At 43.1% G+C, this 21,618-nt stretch overlaps 1 protein-coding gene across 30 annotated transcripts in view; it reads right to left on the reverse strand.

The window, feature by feature from the left end:
* MAPK8IP3 (mitogen-activated protein kinase 8 interacting protein 3) overlaps positions 1 to 21,618 on the reverse strand; it is a 73,647-nt gene that overhangs the window by 15,454 nt on the left and 36,575 nt on the right. For 11 of the 30 annotated variants that reach the window (XM_053958091.1, XM_053958085.1, XM_053958069.1 and 8 more), the window contains 12 exons: positions 20,299 to 20,401; positions 17,150 to 17,268; positions 12,863 to 12,874; positions 11,211 to 11,228; positions 8,368 to 8,425; positions 7,257 to 7,409; positions 5,866 to 5,947; positions 3,973 to 4,124; positions 3,316 to 3,372; positions 2,610 to 2,780; positions 1,036 to 1,162; positions 118 to 213 (listed from right to left, as the gene is read on the reverse strand). In XM_053958091.1, coding sequence (XP_053814066.1) covers positions 118 to 213; positions 1,036 to 1,162; positions 2,610 to 2,780; positions 3,316 to 3,372; positions 3,973 to 4,124; positions 5,866 to 5,947; positions 7,257 to 7,409; positions 8,368 to 8,425; positions 11,211 to 11,228; positions 12,863 to 12,874; positions 17,150 to 17,268; positions 20,299 to 20,401 — 1,148 coding nt within the window. The remainder of the gene's footprint in view (positions 1 to 117; positions 214 to 1,035; positions 1,163 to 2,609; positions 2,781 to 3,315; positions 3,373 to 3,972; positions 4,125 to 5,865; positions 5,948 to 7,256; positions 7,410 to 8,367; positions 8,426 to 11,210; positions 11,229 to 12,862; positions 12,875 to 17,149; positions 17,269 to 20,298; positions 20,402 to 21,618) is intronic. The other 19 variants (XM_053958087.1, XM_053958074.1, XM_053958086.1 and 16 more) reach the window with 10 other exon arrangements.

A 21,618-nucleotide genomic window follows, 5' to 3' on the forward strand; every position in this document is an offset into this window, starting at 1 on the left:
GAATATATAATGTCAAAAGAATAGAGATTGTTGTAAAAACGGCAGGTTTAGTGACCCAAATCCTTTGCTTATTTCATGTCCCCTTTCGGGACTGCATGGTAAGCAGAAACAACGTACCTTCATAGTTGGGTCCTTCTCTACTAGCGGGCGACAATATACAGGCACAGGGACATTTTTCATGCGAGTGTCTTCCTGACCACCATTGGGACTCAGCTAGGGGGAGAGAAGACAAAAAAGACAGTACAAAGCTGCAAACACAGGGATATGGCAAGAGAGATGGAATCAGTGTGACAGAACCAACCAGAGGTGGTTGCTGCCGAAGCTTCCTATCACATCTTGTGTGAAACAGTGTCCTTAAGGGGAGAGGAGCAGCACACCCAACAGACCGTCTCACAATCATCAGTGCCCCAGTGATGGCAAACAAAGGCTACACATTGCCCTGCCGATAGAGAAAGGATGCTCCTTCAAAGAGTCAGGACACTAGCATTCCCTTCCATCATGACAGTTGGACTTGCTGATCTTAAAAGTCTCTTCCAAACTTAATGACTCTGTGGCCTGAAACCTCCAAGCCATGCTGCCAGGCTCCTCCCTTTCAGGATCTCTGACCAGTTAAATGTGTCACAAGCCAATAAATGAGGCTGATGTTGTTTGATTTTGTGTTACTGATGGGAAGAAGTGGGCATAAACCGCATTTGTTTTTCATACTAAATGACTGTTAAAGTTCTCAGAGTATAAATGAAATAACTAATGTTCCAGCCCAATTATAACAAAGGAAATGTTTTTAAAAAGAACTGGACTCTGGTTTAGGGTACTTTTGGTTTAGGGTACTTTTCAATTTCAGTACTTTCATGCAGAGGAATGTCCCTCCATTGACTTTGGTGGAGATATGAAGAACATTAATTTGGTCTGTGCCTACAATTATCATACAAACAAAACATGCACATGGTACCTCTAAATTAAATAGCTAATGACTAAGGTCCTCAGTTAATGCCTAAAGTGACCTTCCACTCAGCCAGTCCAGAGCACGGTCCCTACCTGCTTGTACTTGGCTGGGAGGCTCCAGCCACAGGCCTGCAACCGCCCATCATCATTCCGCACGTGCTCCCGGACCTGCCGGTACTGCTCTCGCTTCTGCTCACGGCGTGCTGAGGACGTGCAGTCACTGAGGAGAGAAGCACAGTGTCACCCAGCTGATGGTTAAAGAGAGGAGCTGAGGGTGAAGGGAGTGTGGCCAGTATCAGGGAGGGCACACACAGCAAACCAAATTCAGCTGTGAAAAGAGATGTAGGGAGTCAGACAGAAAAATTCCATTGAGAAGCAGACACAGGCAGTTCTGACCTGTCACCTGAGCAATTTGGCAAGCCAAGCCATTGTCATCACCTCTTATGATGTTCCAAGACCCCTTCAGAAACAGGGAATAATCCTTCTCTAAAACCTATCTAGGAGATTACACCAATTTTTGCTGAGCTGTTACAATTTACTAATCTAATGTCTCCATCAGGAAGGCACTTTCAGTTCTTTCCCTCCTCATTATAGTCAACTATGGATTTTTCTGTCCATTTTTAAGCTTTGTCTGCTGACAAGGAAAATGTGCAGTAACTTCTGGGTCCAACATAAAAACTCCAGCTTTGCACTGGCAAAGGTTAAACCAAAAATTGATGCATGAGCTTTTAGACATGTTTTAATATAAACAAATGCTGTTTGTCAGCTCCAGCTCTCAAAAGGTTTTTTAAGGTATCAGTCTGAGGTAAAAGCAACATCAGCAGAAAAATTTAATCCTGTGGACACCCCCATTATGTAAAACACTGCTGAGAAGTACTCAGACACCACAGCATGACTGTGAGATGTCATCAGAGAAAAAGATGGAATACGGGCAGTGGGTATCTAAAAAGTTTAAGTTTACCCTTCTACAAGATTCAGTGTCTTTTCAACAAATCCTTTTTATTGTGGAAGTTATTCTACTTTACCACCACATTCTCCAAAATCCTTTCACAAAAACATACCCCATGTGAAACCAAACAATCTTTGGAATGGCAGAACACATTGTGAAGTCATGTAAATCACTGAAGAGTTTTCTCCCTTCATGTCAGCGACACAAAGAATTTGGGTAAGACTGTAGTAGCAATACCCAGAGGCTCATTTTTAGCATGGTTAAGATTAAAACCAAGTACTGGAACTTTAATGTGCTGTGGAGAGCACTCTTATCTTCACTTAAACCCCTTGTCAAAAGGGTTGTGCAGACATGTCATCCCTTTGTCCTGATGCTGCCATCACATTCCACCACAAAAACCCTCCTTCATTCCATCCCGGTCTGCAAATACAAGTGCAGAACTAGAGTGAGGCCACCTTGAGCTCCTGTGGTCCCTGCTGAGATGATCCATCATGACCTGAAAAGCCATGGATACTGTATATTTGGGAGGACAAGGTTTGCTGAACCCATCCATAGAGTAACTGATGAGTGAAAGCTCAGGAAGATAAACCACAGAGAACAGAGACATACTAACATCACACAGACTGTTTCCAAAGTGGAAAACAGCTTATTTCAAACACTGATGGTATTTGGGAGAGCTGCAGGGGAGCCTGGCTTGGCACACAGCCCTGCAACTCACTCGTCAGGGAAGAACTCGAGGGTGCGGCTGCCGGAGGAGATCTGACACATGGTGTGGCTGCGCCGCTGGCTGAACCCCGCCGTGGTGGGAGACTTGTAGTGGATATTCACAGAGGGGTAGGTCCTCTTTGCTGGGGGAGGACTGGAGGAAGAGCTGAACAGACGGCTGAAGCTAGGGACAGAAAAAGGGTAACAAGTAAGAGAAAAGGTGCCTGTAACAAGTAAGTAAAGGTAACAAGTAAGAGAAAAGGTGGGAAGACAGACCCCATAGATACACAAAAGGGGAAGCAAGAGGTTGGGATCAAAGGCTGTAAGCCTGTAACAAAAACTGCTCTACTTCAAACTCAGACCTACATCCTTGGTTTGACTGGCATAAGATGTTTTTAGCTTCCAGAAATAGGCACCTCCTGAAAACAGCCCTTTATTACAACTGACTGTGAGTATCTCCTCCTAAACCAGGACAGAGAGTATGAAAGTTTCCATTCCAGGATACTCATGAATTTTTTCAGCTTGTGAAACAAAATCAACGTGCATGGTCAGATCTGATTTTAACTTCACTAAGGACAAAGGAAGCCCTTGAAGGCAAAAGGGTTAAGCCAACAACACTTCTATATAACATTAATGTCAGTCTACTAAGTTGTTGTCTGAAGTAGAAATGGCAACACTCCTCATTTTCTTAATCATGCACGAGCCACCAAAGAACTTACAACTGCCAAATGGTGGATTTCTTCTTCTCCTGCACGGATGGGTGCTCACGGGAAGCTCTATGGACAAACACAGCAGAACCAAATTAATTTCTGCATCTCTGCCAAGCATCAGGTCATTTCCATCAAGGAAGCCATGTTGAAAGTCAGAATTCATTCTAATGTATTTCAAAAGACATCAGGGAAAGGGACATGCCGTGGTCTTCAATGCAAGCACACCCAACCACTTTAAGTATCAAGGCTGATGTAAAAGGCAAGTAAGTGTGTTTAATGTGATTATCAACTCTCTGTAACACTGTCTGCCACAGACAGTGTGGGAACTACAGAATCTAGCATTAGAGTCACTTCAAGCTATAGCCTTTAGAACTCATCAACCAGCAGCAATACTCCTCCCTAGAGCTTCTCCCAGATTAATAAGCACACAAGAAACAAGCAAGACAAACAACTGTCCAGTGTCTCCAATTAATGGCAGCAACATGAGATTTGCAGCGGAGGTTCAGGAACAAGAGAGGAAGAATTGGTATTAGGAGAGAAGCATCTACAGTCTGGAAAACTCCCAGTACTTCTCATCCCTGTGTCGGTAGGGGTTGCATTGACCACAAGGTAAAACATGAACAGGTTCGGTCCTAAACAGGAATGTTACCCAACACCCAGCCTCACCTGATCATCTCTGTCCACCTGACAGCCTCTTGGAGCTCCATCAGCCTCTCCTTGTACTGGTTGCGTTCCATCAGGACCCGGGCCATCTCCACACGGGTGAAACGCCGGCGCTGGGCAATGGGAATGTTGTCCTGCAGAGGGGAGGAGCACTGCTTCAGCCAACAAAAGATGGAATGGGATTGAGGTTAGTACCAGGCAAGTCAGGGGACAGACACATATTTGTTAGTTCTTCTCCTGCCCTGTTTGATTTCACCCCCATTTCCCCATATGAGGAGCTAATTCAGACACTGAGCTCCAAACCATAGCCATGGACCTCTGGCTGTTCAGCAAACCCAGAGAAACAAGAATGACAATCACCACAAACTTGGACATGTAGCTCTCACATACACAGACCCCAGTGTGGGACTACTGTCAGCAAGGTGCTTTGATAGTCTGCAAGGAATGGTAAGAATTGACAGTGGTCTGTTGGTCCAGAAATTTGGAAACCAAAGATTTAATTCAGTAGCAAAGCCAGTCACAAGCAGCAGGTAGCACCACATAATGCCATCTGCCCCCTCAGGAGGACTGCAAAGAGGTGTTCTGTTAGTACAGATGGATAAAGGTAGGATACAGGAAAGTGAGGAAACGCCTTTTCCTCTTTGGTGACATAAACTGACCTTCCAAAGAGGGCATAGGCAGCTTTGGGTTGGGAACAAAATGAGTGAAAGTCTGTTTCATCTCTTTTGAAGAGTGGAAAATGAGAACAACATGACTAAAAAAATATCTGCCCAAAATAAAGACTGCAAGGGTTTTGGGAACTCATTACTAGGAGGTGGCACAGGGTTGTGCTAGACTGTGGCAATTCCCAAGCTCAGCCTGGCTGGTAAGTGCTGCTGAGAGCTGGAACAACATAAATTAACCAAGTCCCTCTCTAGCTTCCCTGGACTTTGAATCAAATCTGTATGACTAGTCAAAACAAGAATTGTATAAACAAAAAGGAATTTATCATTTATTTTTTAACTTATAAAAGAAACCAGACCTCTTCTGTCCATTCAGATGAAAACAAATCCAACTCTCTTCAGCAGCTCATGAGCACAATTTGAAAATGTTCCCATCTACCTAAATTCTCAACAGATCAAGTTCACTCCAAGTAAGTCGAGATTTAGACTAAAACCAAACCTGCTCTGATACCTTGTGTAAGAAAGAAAAGAGTAACATGACATAAATAAATGTATTGAATTCCCTGTCCTAGCAGGGACATTTACAAAGAAAATCTTGTTACTGCTTGATTTGCCTTTTTTTTTCCCCGCTACAGTTGGTCTTTGTTGAACAGCCTCTATCCCAGCCAAAACAGTTTCAAGAGCTGTCCTAGAAGAACAGCCCATGAGACTTCTCTCCCTGTATGCTGTAACAAGCAATACTGGCTTATGGAAAAGTATTAACAAGAAAAACGCAGCACTAAGACATGGTGGTAGTCACTGTTGCAAAGCTGGCTGTGTAAGCTGGATTTCACTGCATGATGTCCTCACAGCTACATCTTCACTGCCTACAGGGGGACAGGCTCTTCTGGAGAAGCCTGACAGTCATAACACCCTGAGAGAATCCCCACTGCACACTAGATTTTAATTCTAAATTAGGATGGTGTTGAGCAGGGCAGTGCTCTAGCACCCAGCCACAGAAACTACATCATGCACAGTGGTACTGCCACTGGGCCAGCTGCTCCTCTGTGCCAGATTCTGGTTTGAAAGTTGTATGAAGGGATTTCATGCTCATCAGCCACAACCCATTCACCACCCTTGCCCTCACTGCTAACAAAGGCACATCAATCTGTATCTTAGGACTCATATACATGAAGCAATACAGGTAAGTAAATCAACCCCCTTTCCCCGCAGGCATTTTAGTAATGTCATATACCAATTCTGTACAGAGATAGCTGCTTACATCCTCCACCTCCTCTTTGGGCTCTCGTCGGGCAACAATTGCTTCAGATTTCACTCTAGGAAACAGGAAGAAAGGGATCAAAACAGCAAGTGACACCATGGCTGGCTTTGGGAAGAGAACCAGCTATGAGAAGTCTGGCTGCATCCATCACCATGTGTACCAGGTGTACAAATGCTGAGATGCTCCTCTGGCATTTTCCTCTCCCTCTTCCAGCACATTACTCTGAACAGCTTCACTGACCTCACCCCTTTTTTTTCAAACATTTGTTGTGAGCACCAAAATACTGACCACTGGAAGAATCCAGCCAGTTTCTGTTTCTGAACCAGCATCTGCATTCAAATATTTGATGAGAACTGAGCCATTTTCAAAAGGGAAAATGCTGGCTTAAATGCTTCTGCTGGACTGCTTCTGGTTTCAGTAGATTCTCTGATTCTTTGTGATTCAATACAGTGAAAAAAGGCCCAAACATGAAGAACAGTTTGCCAAAATGGTAAAGAACACCAAACCCTGATAAAAAATATTGGAAGTATTTAACTGAGTGCTTTCAGTTTCTTTGAACTCCTATTTTATGAGGCATTACAAAAGGCATTTTAAAAAATCTCCCTGCTTGCAAAACTACTTTCATTTCAGACATTGTTCACAATAAAGAGACCAGTCTGTGTTATTCTTGCTGATTCTGAGCTCAGACTACAGAACCTTCTAGATTCCAGCTGGAGAACAAACCCTGTCCTCTGCCCTGAGCACCTGCAGTCATGCACAGCCAGCCACAATGGAACGGTTCTACTCTGAGCTCCAGGAGGCAGCTTTGTGTGTATGGATGTGAAACCATCCCAGGCTTTGCTGGGCAGTTGGGCTTTAGTCTCTCTAGTTTGAAAGGAAGATTAAAAATGGCATGTTCCTGTATCAGACTTTAGAATCTCTTCTGCCTCTTCTTACTCTTAACATGAGCAATGAAACAATTACCGATATAAGCATTTAAATATTTCTTGTGCAACTCTGTATGAGCTCTTTCAGTAAATGAATGGGCATTCACTTCTCTCAAGAGTTATCCTGGCTGCTAGGAGGATCAAGTTCCTGGCAGTTTCCTTCAAAACTACTGGTCTTGAAACTCCCCTTCTTTGGGTGGTTTTGGTTGTTGTTGTTGGTCGGTTGGCTCTTAATTGCAAATTTACACCCTTAATGCTCCACTCCAGGGAGCCTGGGTTTGGAGTTGCTGCTTCAGAATCCTAATCCTGCCTTCTCGTGCTCTCTAAAGTACCTTTGAATGCCAATGCTAATCCTACAAGTGAAACAGAGTAAAACAGAAAAGCTGGGTTTACCACTCTTCACACCCAGTTCCTTGGGGCAGGGGGGCAATCACTCACCTTTTTAGCTCCTCTTCCAACTCCTTGACTCTGGTTTCTATTTTGGCTTTGGCCTGCTTTGTTGCTTCCAATTCTCCCTTCAGCACCTCCTGCTCTCCAGACAGCTGGTCCACCTTGGCAATCAAATCATTCTTCACAATGTTCAAAGCATTTCTTAAAGGTGTGAAAGGGACAATGAACAAAAATGCCCAGAACTAGCAGTTGTCCATAAAAGAGACCTTTAACTAAAGTCACAGACACTTGTGGGAGAGTTGAAACAAGTCTGTTTAACAATTCAGTCCAGCTATGACTCAAGGGAAATTAAACTTTGGGGAGATGGAGCTCCAGAAGAATAGAGAAGTCACCATAATTGTTCAGGATGAGGTTTTCTCCATTCATGTATCCTGACTAACAAACCAACCTCTCCTTCGGAAGATGGCAGAACACTGAAGAAGGCATGTGTAGAGCAACCTATCTATTTTTGACAGAATGAAAGTCTGAAATACACCTTTCAGAATTGCTGTCATCTGCAATTGAGGATAACTGCAGGTGATGGCAATAGAAATATGCATTTCCGATCAGCTCCAAAACATCTTAAATTTATAAAATCAGTAGCTTCCCATCACAGTAGGTTCTCCAGCTCTCCCCTGGGAGTACTTGGCCTTCCTCTTCCCAGCTCCTCAAGTTTAATAGCTGGTTTGCCAGCTTTTCTCAAAAATCAACTCCATTACATTGTCTGCTTCTCCTCCATCAACTACGAAATATTTAAGAACTCAACAGTGACAATTTTTTTTTTCCTAATAACAAACCTTGCAAATAAAACCTTATTATCAGCAACATCCTCACAGAGGCTCAGACCAACACATCAATTCCCACTGAAGTTAATTTAAAGCTTGCAACTGATCTCAGATGGCATCAGGCCCTACCAGCATATGCCTAGAGGCTTTATCCAAGTGTCTGCAGAAAGGAAACCGCTCAGGAGAGCAATTCTTCTTCTACAAGTGAAGGAACAAGTATTCAGGACAACCAGTTAGATAACAAAATGAGGCAGGAGTTTTGGCCAAGACCTACTCCAATGTGACACCTTGTTTATAACCAGGCAGGTAGGTCAGAGCATGTAACAGTTCCTTACTTGGTCTCCAGCAGCTGAGAATTCTCCAACAGCAGATTGCCCACTTCTTTGCCCATTCCTGAAAAGAAAGGCCAGGCAGTTTTCACGTTCTCTCCTAGAAACATGCAGCTTTTGTGGCACTGCCTAACTTATGCTTGAGGAAAAGAAATCACTTTTGTTAGGCTTCCCTAGATTCCTGTGTCCTGTGTGGAAAGTGGAGTGTCTCTACCTGAATGACCAAACAGCACCAGCAAAGACACCCATGTCTCCTGTAGAGAATCCAAACTCAGATCTAGCTTCTCACCCCAACCTTCACAGACCTCTTTGAGAGGGACAGAGGGGAGAGCTCCACTAATATCAGTCGGGGAAGTCAAGGCAATAACTCCTGGTTCAGCCATGAGCTAGTACAAACATTTTTTATCATTCCTCATACAGAATGAAGGTAGAGTTTATGGGTTTTTCACAAAGGATAGCAGAACACTGTCCAAGTTGCTGTCCTGCACACTAGTGATTTCCTTCCTTTGTTAGTATAAGCCAAATTTTCTGTTTGCATGATTTGGGATCATGGTTGTGATGAGTTTTATGCAGATGAAAGGCTTCCCCATTATTGACCTTCTGCTCAAGCAATTTTAATAGGACTGCAGATTGTCCCTTGCTATATCTAGCTCTAACAGCTTTCTCACAGATGTTTAAAATGTGAAGTCTCGGTTCCACCACTTCAGACCCACATTCAACATTACAGCAGACACTCTGCACTTGGGCATCCATGTACAGCTGCAGTTTGCAGACTGGGGCTAAGAGTGAAGGTTGAAATCAGTATTTCATAAAACCAATGAAATTTAGGGACCAAAAGCACATCTGGATTGTTTCCCGCTGCCAGGGACTTGCTGAATCCCAGGGTCTCTGTCTTATAGTGAGGAACAGAGGCCACCTGAGAGCTGAAGGCAGAGAGGCCTCTCCCTGTTGGAGGACAGTGCTGAGGGGTGCAGCTTGTATCTCACCACAGGTCCCAATCAGTATTTGTTCTGCCCTCTGAACTCTCTCTTCCTTCATAGCAAAGACATCAACAGTCTTCATGATACATCATTTGCTGAATAATTTGTATTTGCAGAAAATAAAAACAACACAAACTTGAATTAAATGGAAGTTAGAGGAACGTGGCAGTGCATGAGAAGTGAGAACACAGCAAAACACTCAGACACACAGATCCTCTTCCCACAGTTAAATGGGATGAATTTATGATGACAAAAGCAAATTCCCAGCAAGAATGAATAAGAAGCAGCATTTTCAAGGAACTTTTAAAAAATCTGTGGCAGATAATCACTTTGATGTTTCAGGCCAATGTGTTCCCAAGAATATTCCAACAGCACAAAAGTGGGAAACACTAATTTCAGTGCAAACTACAGTGTATTTTGGGTTGGTAAGGTGGAGGATCTATAGCCCTTTTTTGTTTTTGTGACATGCTGCATATTGGTCAGAAGACCCAGAAGTCTTCTGTTTATTGAATTTTTTTCTTACTTATTTTTAGTGATTCTACAAATAATCAATTAAATTTTTAGCCTGTAAGGCAGTACATCGGCACAAGAACATTAAAGGAGCTGAAGAACATCGAGGGACGAGCTCATCCTCGTCTTTTTTTGGATTAAATCTTTTTCCTTCATATTCTTGAGTCATACATCCCTCTCTGCAGCTGTTTTTGGGAGAGAAAAATTCTGGGGAAAAGGGTGAGCTATCATGCCAGAACTAAAGGCCACACAGCATTCCGTCAGTATCCTTCACCACAGCTTCTACTTGTGTGTGATGCAGTGACAGCCCAATGCCTTAGCTATCTAGAGGTCAGAAAGGCTCCTCTGTCAAAAAAGAACAAGAGGAAGCCTCCCAGAGCCATGGAATGGCACCATGAGATCATCTTGCACAGGTTGTAATGGAACAGCTCTGCTCATGGGAAGAAAACTTTCAGTTTTCAATCCTTTGGGGTGTGGAACAAAGGGAGGTGAGGTCTGGGCAAAGCCCTGTCCAGCAGAGCACCTATACCATATTCCTCCCACAGCCAGGCAAAGTGTGAAGCATCAAAGTGGATAATCAACTACAATGAAACAGACCAGAATCCCCAAACCACCTCTACAGAGCAGCTGGATCCTGCTTCTTGGAGAGGTGCTGCCATCACCACAAAAAAACCAAACCAAGGTAATGCAAGACATATGGATGGATGATGAGTGGATAAAAGGAAAGCAGAAAAAAATGGAAGAGAAGAGAAGAGAAGAGAAGAGAAGAGAAGAGAAGAGAAGAGAAGAGAAGAGAAGAGAAGAGAAGAGAAGAGAAGAGAAGAGAAGAGAAGAGAAGAGAAGAGAAGAGAAGAGAGAGAAGAGAGAGAAGAGAAGAGAAGAGAAGAGAAGAGAAGAGAAGAGAAGAGAAGAGAAGAGAAGAGAGAGAAGAGAAGAGAAGAGAAGAGAAGAGAAAGAGAAGAGAAAGAGAAAGAGAAGAGAAGAGAAGAGAAAGAGAAGAGAAGAGAAAGAGAAGAGAAGAGAAAGAGAAGAGAAAGAGAAGAGAAAGAGAAGAGAAAGAGAAGAGAAAGAGAAGAGAAAGAGAAGAGAAAGAGAAGAGAAAGAGAAGAGAAAGAGAAGAGAAAGAGAAGAGAAAGAGAAGAGAAAGAGAAGAGAAAGAGAAGAGAAAGAGAAGAGAAAGAGAAGAGAAAGAGAAAGAGAAAGAGAAGAGAAAGAGAGAGAGAGAAGAGAGAGAAGAGAAAGAGAAGAGAAAGAGAAGAGAAAGAGAAGAGAAAGAGAAGAGAAGAGAAGAGAAGAGAGAGAAGAGAAGAGAAGAGAAGAGAAGAGAAGAGAAGAGAAGTAAAAAGGCCTTTGCCTTACCAAAGAAATCATCCCGTACTATGAGAGCCATCCCATACGAGAAAGGGAACAGAAAGAGATGGGGACAAAGGGGAAGAAAGGAAGAGAAAAACAGCAGCCATTAAGTACCAGTCTGTAAACAGCAAACAGAGCAGCTCGTCAGCACATGTATAGTGTGTGGTGCCAGTACACATGATGCTTGGTAGAAAGTTATCTCATTCTGCTGCAGCCTGACCTAACAGGTACTTTAGAGTGTCACAGAACAGTTTGGGTTGAAAGAGACCTTTAAAATTCATCCATTTCCAGTCCCCTGCCATGGGCAGGGACACCTCCCACTAGACCATGCTTCTCTAAGCCCCACCCAACCTGGCCTTGAACATGCCCAGGGATGAAGCAGTCCCAGTTTCTCTGGGCAACCTGTGCCAGGGCCTTACCACTCTAATTGCAAAAAAAAAAAAAAATTTCTCACATCTAATCTAAATCTCCCCTCTTTTGTTTAAACCATCACCCCTTGTCCTAACACAACAGATGTCAGGATAAGCTTGAGATGACCTCATCGGCTTCCTTCATCCTCATCATTTTCCCTGTATGATACATCCTTGAGTTTCCCATCACCACAAGAAAGGCAGGTCAATAGACATTATGAAGAGCGTGAAGAAAGGACAGTAGCAGGGGGAAAAACACAAAAGTGGGGCTGAGTATCAAAGCTTTCATCTGGCCTAAAAAGGCCCAAATCCACCTCCGCACTGCAACAAACTCCAACCCAACTTCAGTGGGAGATTTCCTGAGGAATGTTCACACAAAATGTGGCTTACAGTAAAACCAGTTTCAGTGAAAAGAAGAGATGACGCTGTCCTTTCTTGGACGTCCTTATCATCACTGAGCAGTGCTGGGCACAGGGACATGGCAGAGCTTGGTGGCGCATGACCTGCTATTGCAGCTGCCAGGTCATCACCTTAAATATAAGGCAAATTTTACCCAGTTTTCACTGTAATCAAAAGAGGTTCCCTTGACTTGAACTGAAATTACATCAGGCCCAAGTGTATTCTACAAGCAGCTGCAAACCTGATGGCAGAGCATGGCCCTAGGGCAGCGAGCAACCTCCCCCAGCAACAGACAGAGCCATCACTCAGCTCCTGAGACAGAAAGGCAAAGTTTCCACCAAAGACAGAGGCTTTGCCACTCTAACCCATCACAAAAGTATCTTTAATGCCACCACCACAATACCCGAAGAGGGTTGGTTTGCACCAGGTAACCCCCCACAGCCGCTGGCACATGGAGGGACTCCCCACAGCACAGGCCATGGAGAGGACAGTGGGACCCTCACTCAGTCTGTCCCCACCCAACCTCTGCTACAAGTACCCTTCCTGGCAGATAAAAAGCCCTTTGAGCCCCAAGACCTTGAGTGACAGGCTAGTGCAACACTGTGGAGCAAACCTGCCCACAGCCAAAGAAGAGAAAGCAGGTTGAAAGGTAGCAGGAATGTGAGCAGAGAAGGGACCTCCTGCTGCAGGGACCCATCAGTGTGAGGCAACCAAGCAAGGCAAGGTGGGAGAAGTCTGCAAAGCCAACTGTGTTTGGACAAGAGCAGGGGAGTATCACACGTGTATACCACATCATCCGACCTCAACCAGAAAAAAAGAAACAAGGAGAACTGAGCAGGAGATACACACCTGAGAACTCCCCTATGCGCCATGTCCAGCGAAGCACGGAGAGACAAGGGAAAAAGGAAGTGAAAAAGGATCCATCAGTGACTAAAACCAACAAAATCAAAATTTTGTTCAAAAAAAATTAACAATGATTCAGCCATTTCAATGTCAAAAGGCATGAAATAGTAAGGACAGGACCTGCCATAGCTGTTGATGGCATGACTCTACATATAGGACAGAAAAAAAACCCAAGGAAAGGTAACCCATGGTAAAATTGCAACCACACACCTCATCTATCCCCAGATTTCCAGATTTGGATCTGAGGCAATTGGATCTTCCTGGTCTGGGTAAACCTTTTTATGCAATGTCTTTATTTAGTCATCTACCATAAAATGCAGAACAGCTCATTCCCACTACCTCTCACTTCCCCTCACCTTGCAATTTTAACAGCTGTATCCTCTGACCATAACTGTGCTCTTCAGTGACACTTCAGCTTGCAAAAGACAACTGGTTGCATTTAAAACCTTTTTTTTTTTGTACAGTGTAGCACTGGGACTTAGTTTGATAATCTCATTTCAACTTCTGTACACAACACTGTATATAAACTTACGACTATTAACACTGCATTTCTGTCTTTATCACAGACCCCCTGGTCTTTAATTTCCAAAGCAAATATAGTTGGTTATCCTAAACCTGAATCACAGAACAGTTTGGGTCAGAATGATCATCCAGTTCCACCCCCTGCCATGGGCAGGGACACTTTCCACTATCCCAGGGTGCTCCAAGTCCCCTCTAACCTGACCTTGGACACCTCTAGGGATGAGGCAGCCACAGCTTCTCCGGGCAATCAGCTCACCACCGTCAACACCCTCAGTAAAAGGACCTGTCCACTGAGCACACCCGAGCTGCTGTGATCATTTGTGGCTGGAAGCACCTGGGATAGGGAAGAGCAGGAAGGGGGATCTGGTAGAAGGGGGAGCTGAGAAAACAGGAGATGGGAGAACAGGAACCTACCCAGGATCACTTGTGATTAACAAGTGCATATGCAGAAAAACTGTCAGCTAGTACTCCCAAGTTTGTAGGAGAAATAAGGGAATTTGGTCCTCAATGCTCATTAGTAAATAATTGTTCTCACTCCATATTTTTCTCCAGAATACTTCCTATATAATCCCATGGATGTAAAGCAGTATTAGAGGGGGGAGGAAACCCACACGTCTTGTGGGTTTTATTTAAAATAATAAAACATGAAGAGTGCCAATTATGTACCAGGAATAAATGGGATTTTCCATTCCTGAATCAGACTTGCCTGCCAGCCAGTGCTCAAGGATAATTTCTACAAGTCCTGTTCTTAAGGTACTCTTTAATGAAATTTCTCTTTCTTTAAGGAACTGAGACCAAAAAAAAGAGAATATTCTTTACAGATTGACTGCCAAGTTTTGAGAGACTGGAGGAAGTACTAAGTCTTCACTTAAGTGAGCTTAGAGTCATTCATGAATTTGATTTACAGAAAGAAGCAAGCTCCAAATATGACCTAGAGAGAACTCTTTCAGCTTGTGGATCTTGTTCCTTACATCTTGTTCATAAAGCACTATTTCCTCTGTGTCTCTTCAGACTTAAAGGAACAGCACAAAGAGAAAACATTCTAACTAACAAAAAAGGCAAAATTTTGGATTATGTTGACAGATTTTTGTCAGCATTAAGATCTAGCCCATTGCGTCCATCTTTACCAGACTTTCTTTTGTGCTTTCTATTGTGCAAAGACAAAAAAGTACCAGTCTCATTTGTTGTTGAGAGACTTGACCCCTGAGATCTCTCTGTGCTCATTCCCTTTGTACAACCAGCAATGTTTGTGTTCATTTTAAAAACACTCTTACGTCCCAAAGTCAGTGGCTAGAACTCAGCAAAAGGATTAATTAGATCAATGTTGATCACAAACTACAAAAACTACCAGGTTTCATCACAGTCCATCTCCCAGATTTGAAAAGGAACCCATCTTCCTATTTTGCTGGCTCACCATGGGATCACTTGAAAGGGCTCTGTAGCTCTGCTCAGGCCTGAAAATGGTCCCAGCACAGAAATGACTTCCTTGTAAGCCATGCTGCTGTCTTCAGAAACTACACTGTGATCTTCAGGGCCCACACTTAGATGGGCACTGTTCAACAAAGTCTTTGTACATTTCATTGTAAGTGGTAACTCCCTATCAACAGACATCTCACCACACTGAAGTCTTTGGGCAGCCTTATAGCAGGAAGAGGTATCTTTGACCTCATCCGAGACTGTAGTGAACAACCATGCAAGATTTGGGCAAAAAAAGCTTTAGCCCTTTGAAAACAACAATCTGCATTTCTTGCTGATCACTGGGTCAGGCTACAGAGTAATCCCAAGGGGAAGTGGATTTCCAGAAGGCAGGCTTCCATAGTGGGAAGCACATTGTCTGAAGCTGTTCATACACCAAGTAAGTAATTTTCAAGAATAGTAACTCTTCCAAGCCAATAATATCTGATACCCCAGCCATTTTGGGGGGAGAAGGAAAGCAGCAGTTGGCACAGTGATTAGCAGACAGAGCCGCAGAATCAACCAAATACTCCTTGATGAGGAAGGAGTGGGCACGAGGACCAAGACAAAACAGATAGTCAACGGCAAGATTATCCATGGTTTTAGTGTTTTGATTCTGCTAGGAAGAGAGCTCCTGACAATGTATGAAGCTGGCTAACTAAAATTCATTCCACAGATTTAACCATCACATGTAGTTCCTACTGGCAAGATTCCCTTTAAGTAGGAGTCCCAGCCCTTCTGCAAATGGCTACTGGCATCCAGGGGATTCTCAAACCTGGAAATCTTCCTTTTCTTTCAGAATTCTTAATTTTGTAAATATCTGCACAGACTGGCTCCCACTGCAGGCACAGAAAGCCTGTGTGTTCATCCTGAGTCTTCTGCAGATTTTTTTTATTCTGGCAATCTTGAGTTGAAGGTGAAACAAAAAATTATTTTATGCTTTAGGCATGAGGGCTCTCATACATGCTGCATGATAAAAAAAAAACCAACCCAAACCTACTCATATCAAAAAGCTATTGCCAGCATTCTCATGATGGTCTTTTTCATGTTCTTAATTCCAGTCACACTATTGGCTATAATAGTACAATTTCACAGACACTTGTCTTTCATCAAACAAGACGTAATTCATTAACTCTTTTCAGTTTTTAGTCCACATCTTCAAGGTTAAGTTTTTGTTTAATAGGGCAAAATCTATCCCCCCCACAGAAACATTGCTTTTTAAGGGTCCTGATACAAGACATATCAAAGGTGATACAAGTACCTTTGTAATCTGGGCAAAGGTGAGCTGCTAAAGGTCCATATGACACATTTTAGCTTATCCTATTCTGGACACATACACAGAACTAAACTTACAAGATTATCCATCAGCAGATCTATATCAGTAATCACTAGAAAGGAAATGTTCGCTTTCAGATCAGATCTTGCCACTAAGTACATGTAACACCTCGTTTCTGGAGTCCTCATGTGTCCTAAGGCTCCTTAAAGCAAGCAGGAACATGAAAAATGAGCTACACTGTTATAAACTCTATCAGCTGCCCATGTCACCCAAGTATTCAAAGACCACTTGTACTGCCCTGATGCAAGAAAACAGCAGGAATTAAGAACATGTCTAAATTCTGTCAAAAAACCAATTTTTAGATATTCAGGAATCGAATAGAAAAAGTATGGAGAGGGCTCAGAGTGCTCCCTGAGGCAAAGCTGCTTCTCTGACTGCTGCAGGGCCCCAGCCAGGAGCATAGAACATAGCCTGGCTACAGGTATTACAAACACCTTCAAAATCAGATTAAAAAGCAAATTATTACATCTCTTAGGCTGACTGCAAAACAGTAAATACTGCATTATAGACTATAATATTTCCACATCATTTAAACATCAAAAACTTAATCAAATTGCTTTCTTACAAATTTCAAACTATTTTTTTCTCTCAGTATAAAATTATTGGGAGAGGAATTTTCAGCCAGAAGCTGAAGAAGAAAATTTTGTCTCCAAATTATTTTTGTGGGAGAATACTGTAGAAAAATAACTTATGCACTAAAGACAACCCAAATAAAAGTTATACAACAGCTGAGATTATTTTCTAAATAATCATTACTGTACTGCAGGTACATGCTTCTATCACATATATCTCAATTTCCATGCATTCTTAAAAAAGCTAAACATCCAAGTTCTGAAAGAAAAAGAGAATTGAAATGTTTCTAGAAGCTTAATATAGAGTCATAATACCAGAGAAAACAGAATGGTTCTAAAAGGTTTTACCTAGCAAATCTGCTCCTTCATCAACATCTCCAATGACCTCAGACCCTGCTGTGGAAAGTTCATGGTACAGGGAGTCTGTGTTGATGCCAAATGCTTTGTTCACAATCCCCTGTGTTGGGCTGTTGTTGGAAGCAAAAAAACCAGAAGGAATCTTGTTACTTGGCAACATTTAAACTCAAACATTTATCTTTGAAATAGTCTTGAAAGTCTACATCTCAGACTATTGCAATCAAAACCCATCTGTTCACCACTGGCTGAATCAGGGAACACACTTAGTAAAGAAAACAGCATGTGTTATTCCCCATATCACAGAATTATGGAATGATTCGGGTTGGAAGGGTCCTTAAAGACCACCTTGTTTCAACCCCCTGCCATGGGTAGGGACACCTTCAACTATCCCAAGTTGCTCTAAGCTCCATCCAACCTGGCGTTCCAGCCAAGGCTGCTCTGGGCAACTGGTGCCAGGGCCTCCCCAGCCTCATGGATAAGATTTTTTTCCCAATATCTCATTTAACCCTGCCCTCTCACAGTGGGAAACCAGTCCCCCTTGTCCTGTCCCTCCAGGCCTTTGTCCAAAGTCCAGCTTTCCTGGAGCCCCCTAAGGCCCTGGAAAGGACTCTGAGGTCTCTCTGGAGCCTTCTCTTCTCCAAGTGAAACCCCCCAGCTCTCCCAGCCTGGCTCCAGAGCAGAGGGGCTCCAGTCCTTGGAGCATGTCCATGGCCTCCTCTGCTCCAACAGCTTCATGTCCTTCTTATGCTGAGGACACATCTATCATCCACAACCTCAAAGCTCACCCAGATGATTTACCCTGAAGTCACACAAGTTAAGGACTATTCAGTATTTCACAGAAAAAATTCAACTTGCAGAAGAGCTCAGCTTTGACCTGTCATATTCTGCAAGGATTCCCATGCTCTGATCAGTCTAGATAGAAACCTCAGACAGCAGTAAGACCAAATAAGAAATTTGATGCTGAAAACAGCAAAGGCCTTTTTACTTGGCAAACCAGTAAGTGCAATCAGTCTGAAGGGTCCATTTCCCTTTGGGTAAGACTATGTATTGAAAAGCATTTCTTCACATGTCCCCAAATATTTTTAATTAAAGGTAAATCAAAGTCAATAGTTTTTAGTCATATCAGATGATGGCACATTTCCACCTCTCAGTGTCTTTGATACCATCAAGAATCTTCTTGTATTTCTTGAGAGCCTCATAGCTCAAAGCAGCAAAGAGCTGTTACAGGATGTGCAGGTGAGGCAACCTCTGGGATTGTGGCCATCTACTCTAAAAAATGGTCTTAATGTGGGTTAAAACACTTTGCAATGCCCTGCCTTGTATGAGTAACATCAACCAGCATGAACAGCAGCTGTGCAGTTTCTCCAGCAATCTATCAGAAAGGTCAGCACCAAATGAGATATCTCAAGTTCTATGGCTTCATTATCACATAAATAATCCTAGTGATTATAAATGGAGTGTAGTAGCTGCCTCAGATGTTGCAGCGACAGCACATTGCAAAGAAGAGGAAAAAAAAGTAGGTTTTTCAATTACAGAAAAATTCCAGCTACCCAGACATCTGAGAGCACTGAGGAAGTACAAATGGTGCCATGATGGCACTGCAATTAATCAGTTCACACAATCCAATGGTCAGCACAAATGACAAGAGAAACCAGCACTCAGTCTGACCTGGAGACCTAATTCAGACTGAACTTTCCTGTTCAACATTCAGCTTTCAGAGCTATATGTATCATGAAAGCACTCTGCTTTCAGAGCAGCACACACACTGTCAGCAGTCCAAGTCAGGCTGTCTGTCCTGTAGCTCTCAGTCTCACCACCTGGAGTAGAGATTCCTGCCTGAAGAGCTACGGTGCATCAATCCTTTCTGTTTCCTTCTTTCTCCTGGATTTGACCAATTTTTTATCTGATCTCATCAGTCACTTTTGTCTTCCCCACACAGAGCAGTTTCAATTCCCTATATTCCTCCTGAGCCTAAAAACAGTCCAGGTATCCTACATGTCCCAAGGGGAGCTTAACTGTGTGTGTCTTCCCAGCTGAGAAATGCAGGTGATATTGCTGCTCATACCCTTCTCAGTGGGGGTGCTCAACAGGGTGGGCAAATCCAGTCCAGATTGGGACCATTAGATAATCTTGCCTTCTCTCTGCCAGGGTACTATATTTTCTGCATATCTGTAAGACTCTGGGGAGTTTTTTTGCTGATATAGCGCCAAATTACCCACTGGAGAAGGGTAAAAGGTAAACTTTAGTAAAAACAAATGAAGGTACCTATGCCTCACAGCAATGTGGTGCCAAAATTAATAGCTTATAGGAAGCCGCCTATTTAGAACAAAATGGGTGATGGGTAGGGACCAGAGCAGCAGAATAGTTTAGTAAAAGTCTGATGATTCTTCTGAAAACTGTGTTGAGGATTTGTAACCACTCCTCAGTGCCCTGATGGGTCACAATTGCTCTGACCAGCCTCACCTGGCAACCGCACCCACCCATTGGTCCCAGGGCTCCCTTTGACCTCAGGCCTATGCCTTCAGTTCTTTGCTAAGATGCACCCGTCTTCAGTCCTGTCTCCTGCTGCTCATGGCTAGCACTGGGACTGAGTTCACACCCTTGCCTTGTCTGAGGCTGATTACAGGGCTCACTTCCAGTGATCTAAGCCTCCCTGCTCAGAGCCTGTGGGACTGGGATTGCTGAGATTACCTCTATTTGTCCTCCCTTGTGGGGTAGCCCTGTCTCTACTCCTCAAATACTTGAAAAAATTAGAACTGAAAGAAACTTGAGGTTTTAAAATGGAATTCAGAACTGAGCTCTTATTGGACAAATGCACCTTTTCCCTCTTCCTGACAGCTTAAGCCCATGTTCTCTTTGCTTGTCTTAAAACTTCTGCTGCTCCATCATCTCTCCAAAATCCCTGACCAGTAAGGCAAATGAGCCCAGTCCTGGGTCAGCTGTACACATCCTCCTGCAGATCACCAGCAGGCATCAGCCTTTTGGAGAACACAAAGCAGGTCAGGACCTCTGATATCAGGCAGAATATATGGACTGTCTCAAATAGCTGCATTGTGAGCTCACTATGAGCCACAGCACCCATCTGTCACTCCTCATGAAGCCAAGTGACAGAGCACACAGGGAAAAGTCACAATCAGTACCTGCTACCCGTGCGCTCCAGGCGGGGGTCCTGACACATATCCAGCTCTGGGGTAGAATCAATGATGTCCTGGACATCGGACCACTCATCGCTGCTGCCCATCCCTAGGTAAGACAGTACATATGATATACAGGATCAGGACTTTCAGAGATTGGTATTTCTTGAAGGGACTTTTACAGCTTTGAATATTGAGATTTGAAAATTTCAAGGTACCATGTTCAAAGTCTTAAAATCAGAACAGAAAGTGGTTGAAGGTGGTCTCTCAATTCCAGAGCAGGAACACCATAAGCATTCCCCTTCCCACCCCCATTCCAAAGCATCACTTAAAGTCATTGCCCTGAATACTCACTAAAATTGCATAAGCAGAAATATTTTATCCATTGAAATAAATTCCAAAACTACTTTGTTATCTGCCAATAAAAAACTCCTCCATCCCCAAATAGCATTAGCTGAGATTGAAGGCAACACAGTGATTTTCTGTACAGCTTCATAGAAATTACTATTGTTAGGAACTGGCACTATTTAGTTTTAACAGAAATAGGTTTTCAATACAAATTCTCAAGTCTACACTGGTTTAGATATGCATTACAGTGAAACTTGACTTCAAAACCGATAAACGAAATCTGGTTTGTGTGTAATCTACAACCTGAAGCCAATATTTAAAGAATAAGGAATTTCTTCCTCTTGTCAAGTCCTGTTTATTGGATACCAAACCCTTCAAAAGCTCAGACCTGCACTTACTCTGAACAAGCAACATGAACACAGTGTCTGTTCACACAAAGAATTCTGAAAGATTAAGAACCTAATGTGTGAATTACATTAATTCCTCAATTAACTTAGATGTGACATTTTTGACCTTTCCAGATGATCTCAGTAGCCAAATTACAAAGTCCATGATGACTGAAGTGTTCATTTATTTCAGGCTGCCATTGTGCCAGCTGGCAGCAAACCCAGGCTGGAAAACGAAGTGTGATGTGGATCTGTTGCCAAAGCAGGCATCCACACCAAGCAGGTCTAACACAAACACAGCCTTCCTCAGCTTTATTTTACCAAGCTGGGAAGCTTTTCCTGCAAATACTCCTGAGTACCATTTTTGGTAGTTCAGCTCTAAGGCACAAGCATCACTGACAGACATTTTAATTACAGATGCATAAAACACATTATTAAAATTCAAGTATGTGCATTACATCTAAGCATGGAGAACTGATTTTGCATTAGGGGTGAGAAATAGCTGAAAGGTTGAATATGTAGAGCACATAAGGAAGCCATACCTAGCTGCTTTGAGCAAATTCCACAATATCACACTTCCACCAAGAAAGTG

Source organism: Vidua chalybeata, chromosome 16, assembly GCF_026979565.1.
Source record: "Vidua chalybeata isolate OUT-0048 chromosome 16, bVidCha1 merged haplotype, whole genome shotgun sequence".
Classification (NCBI taxonomy): Eukaryota; Metazoa; Chordata; class Aves; order Passeriformes; family Viduidae; genus Vidua; species Vidua chalybeata.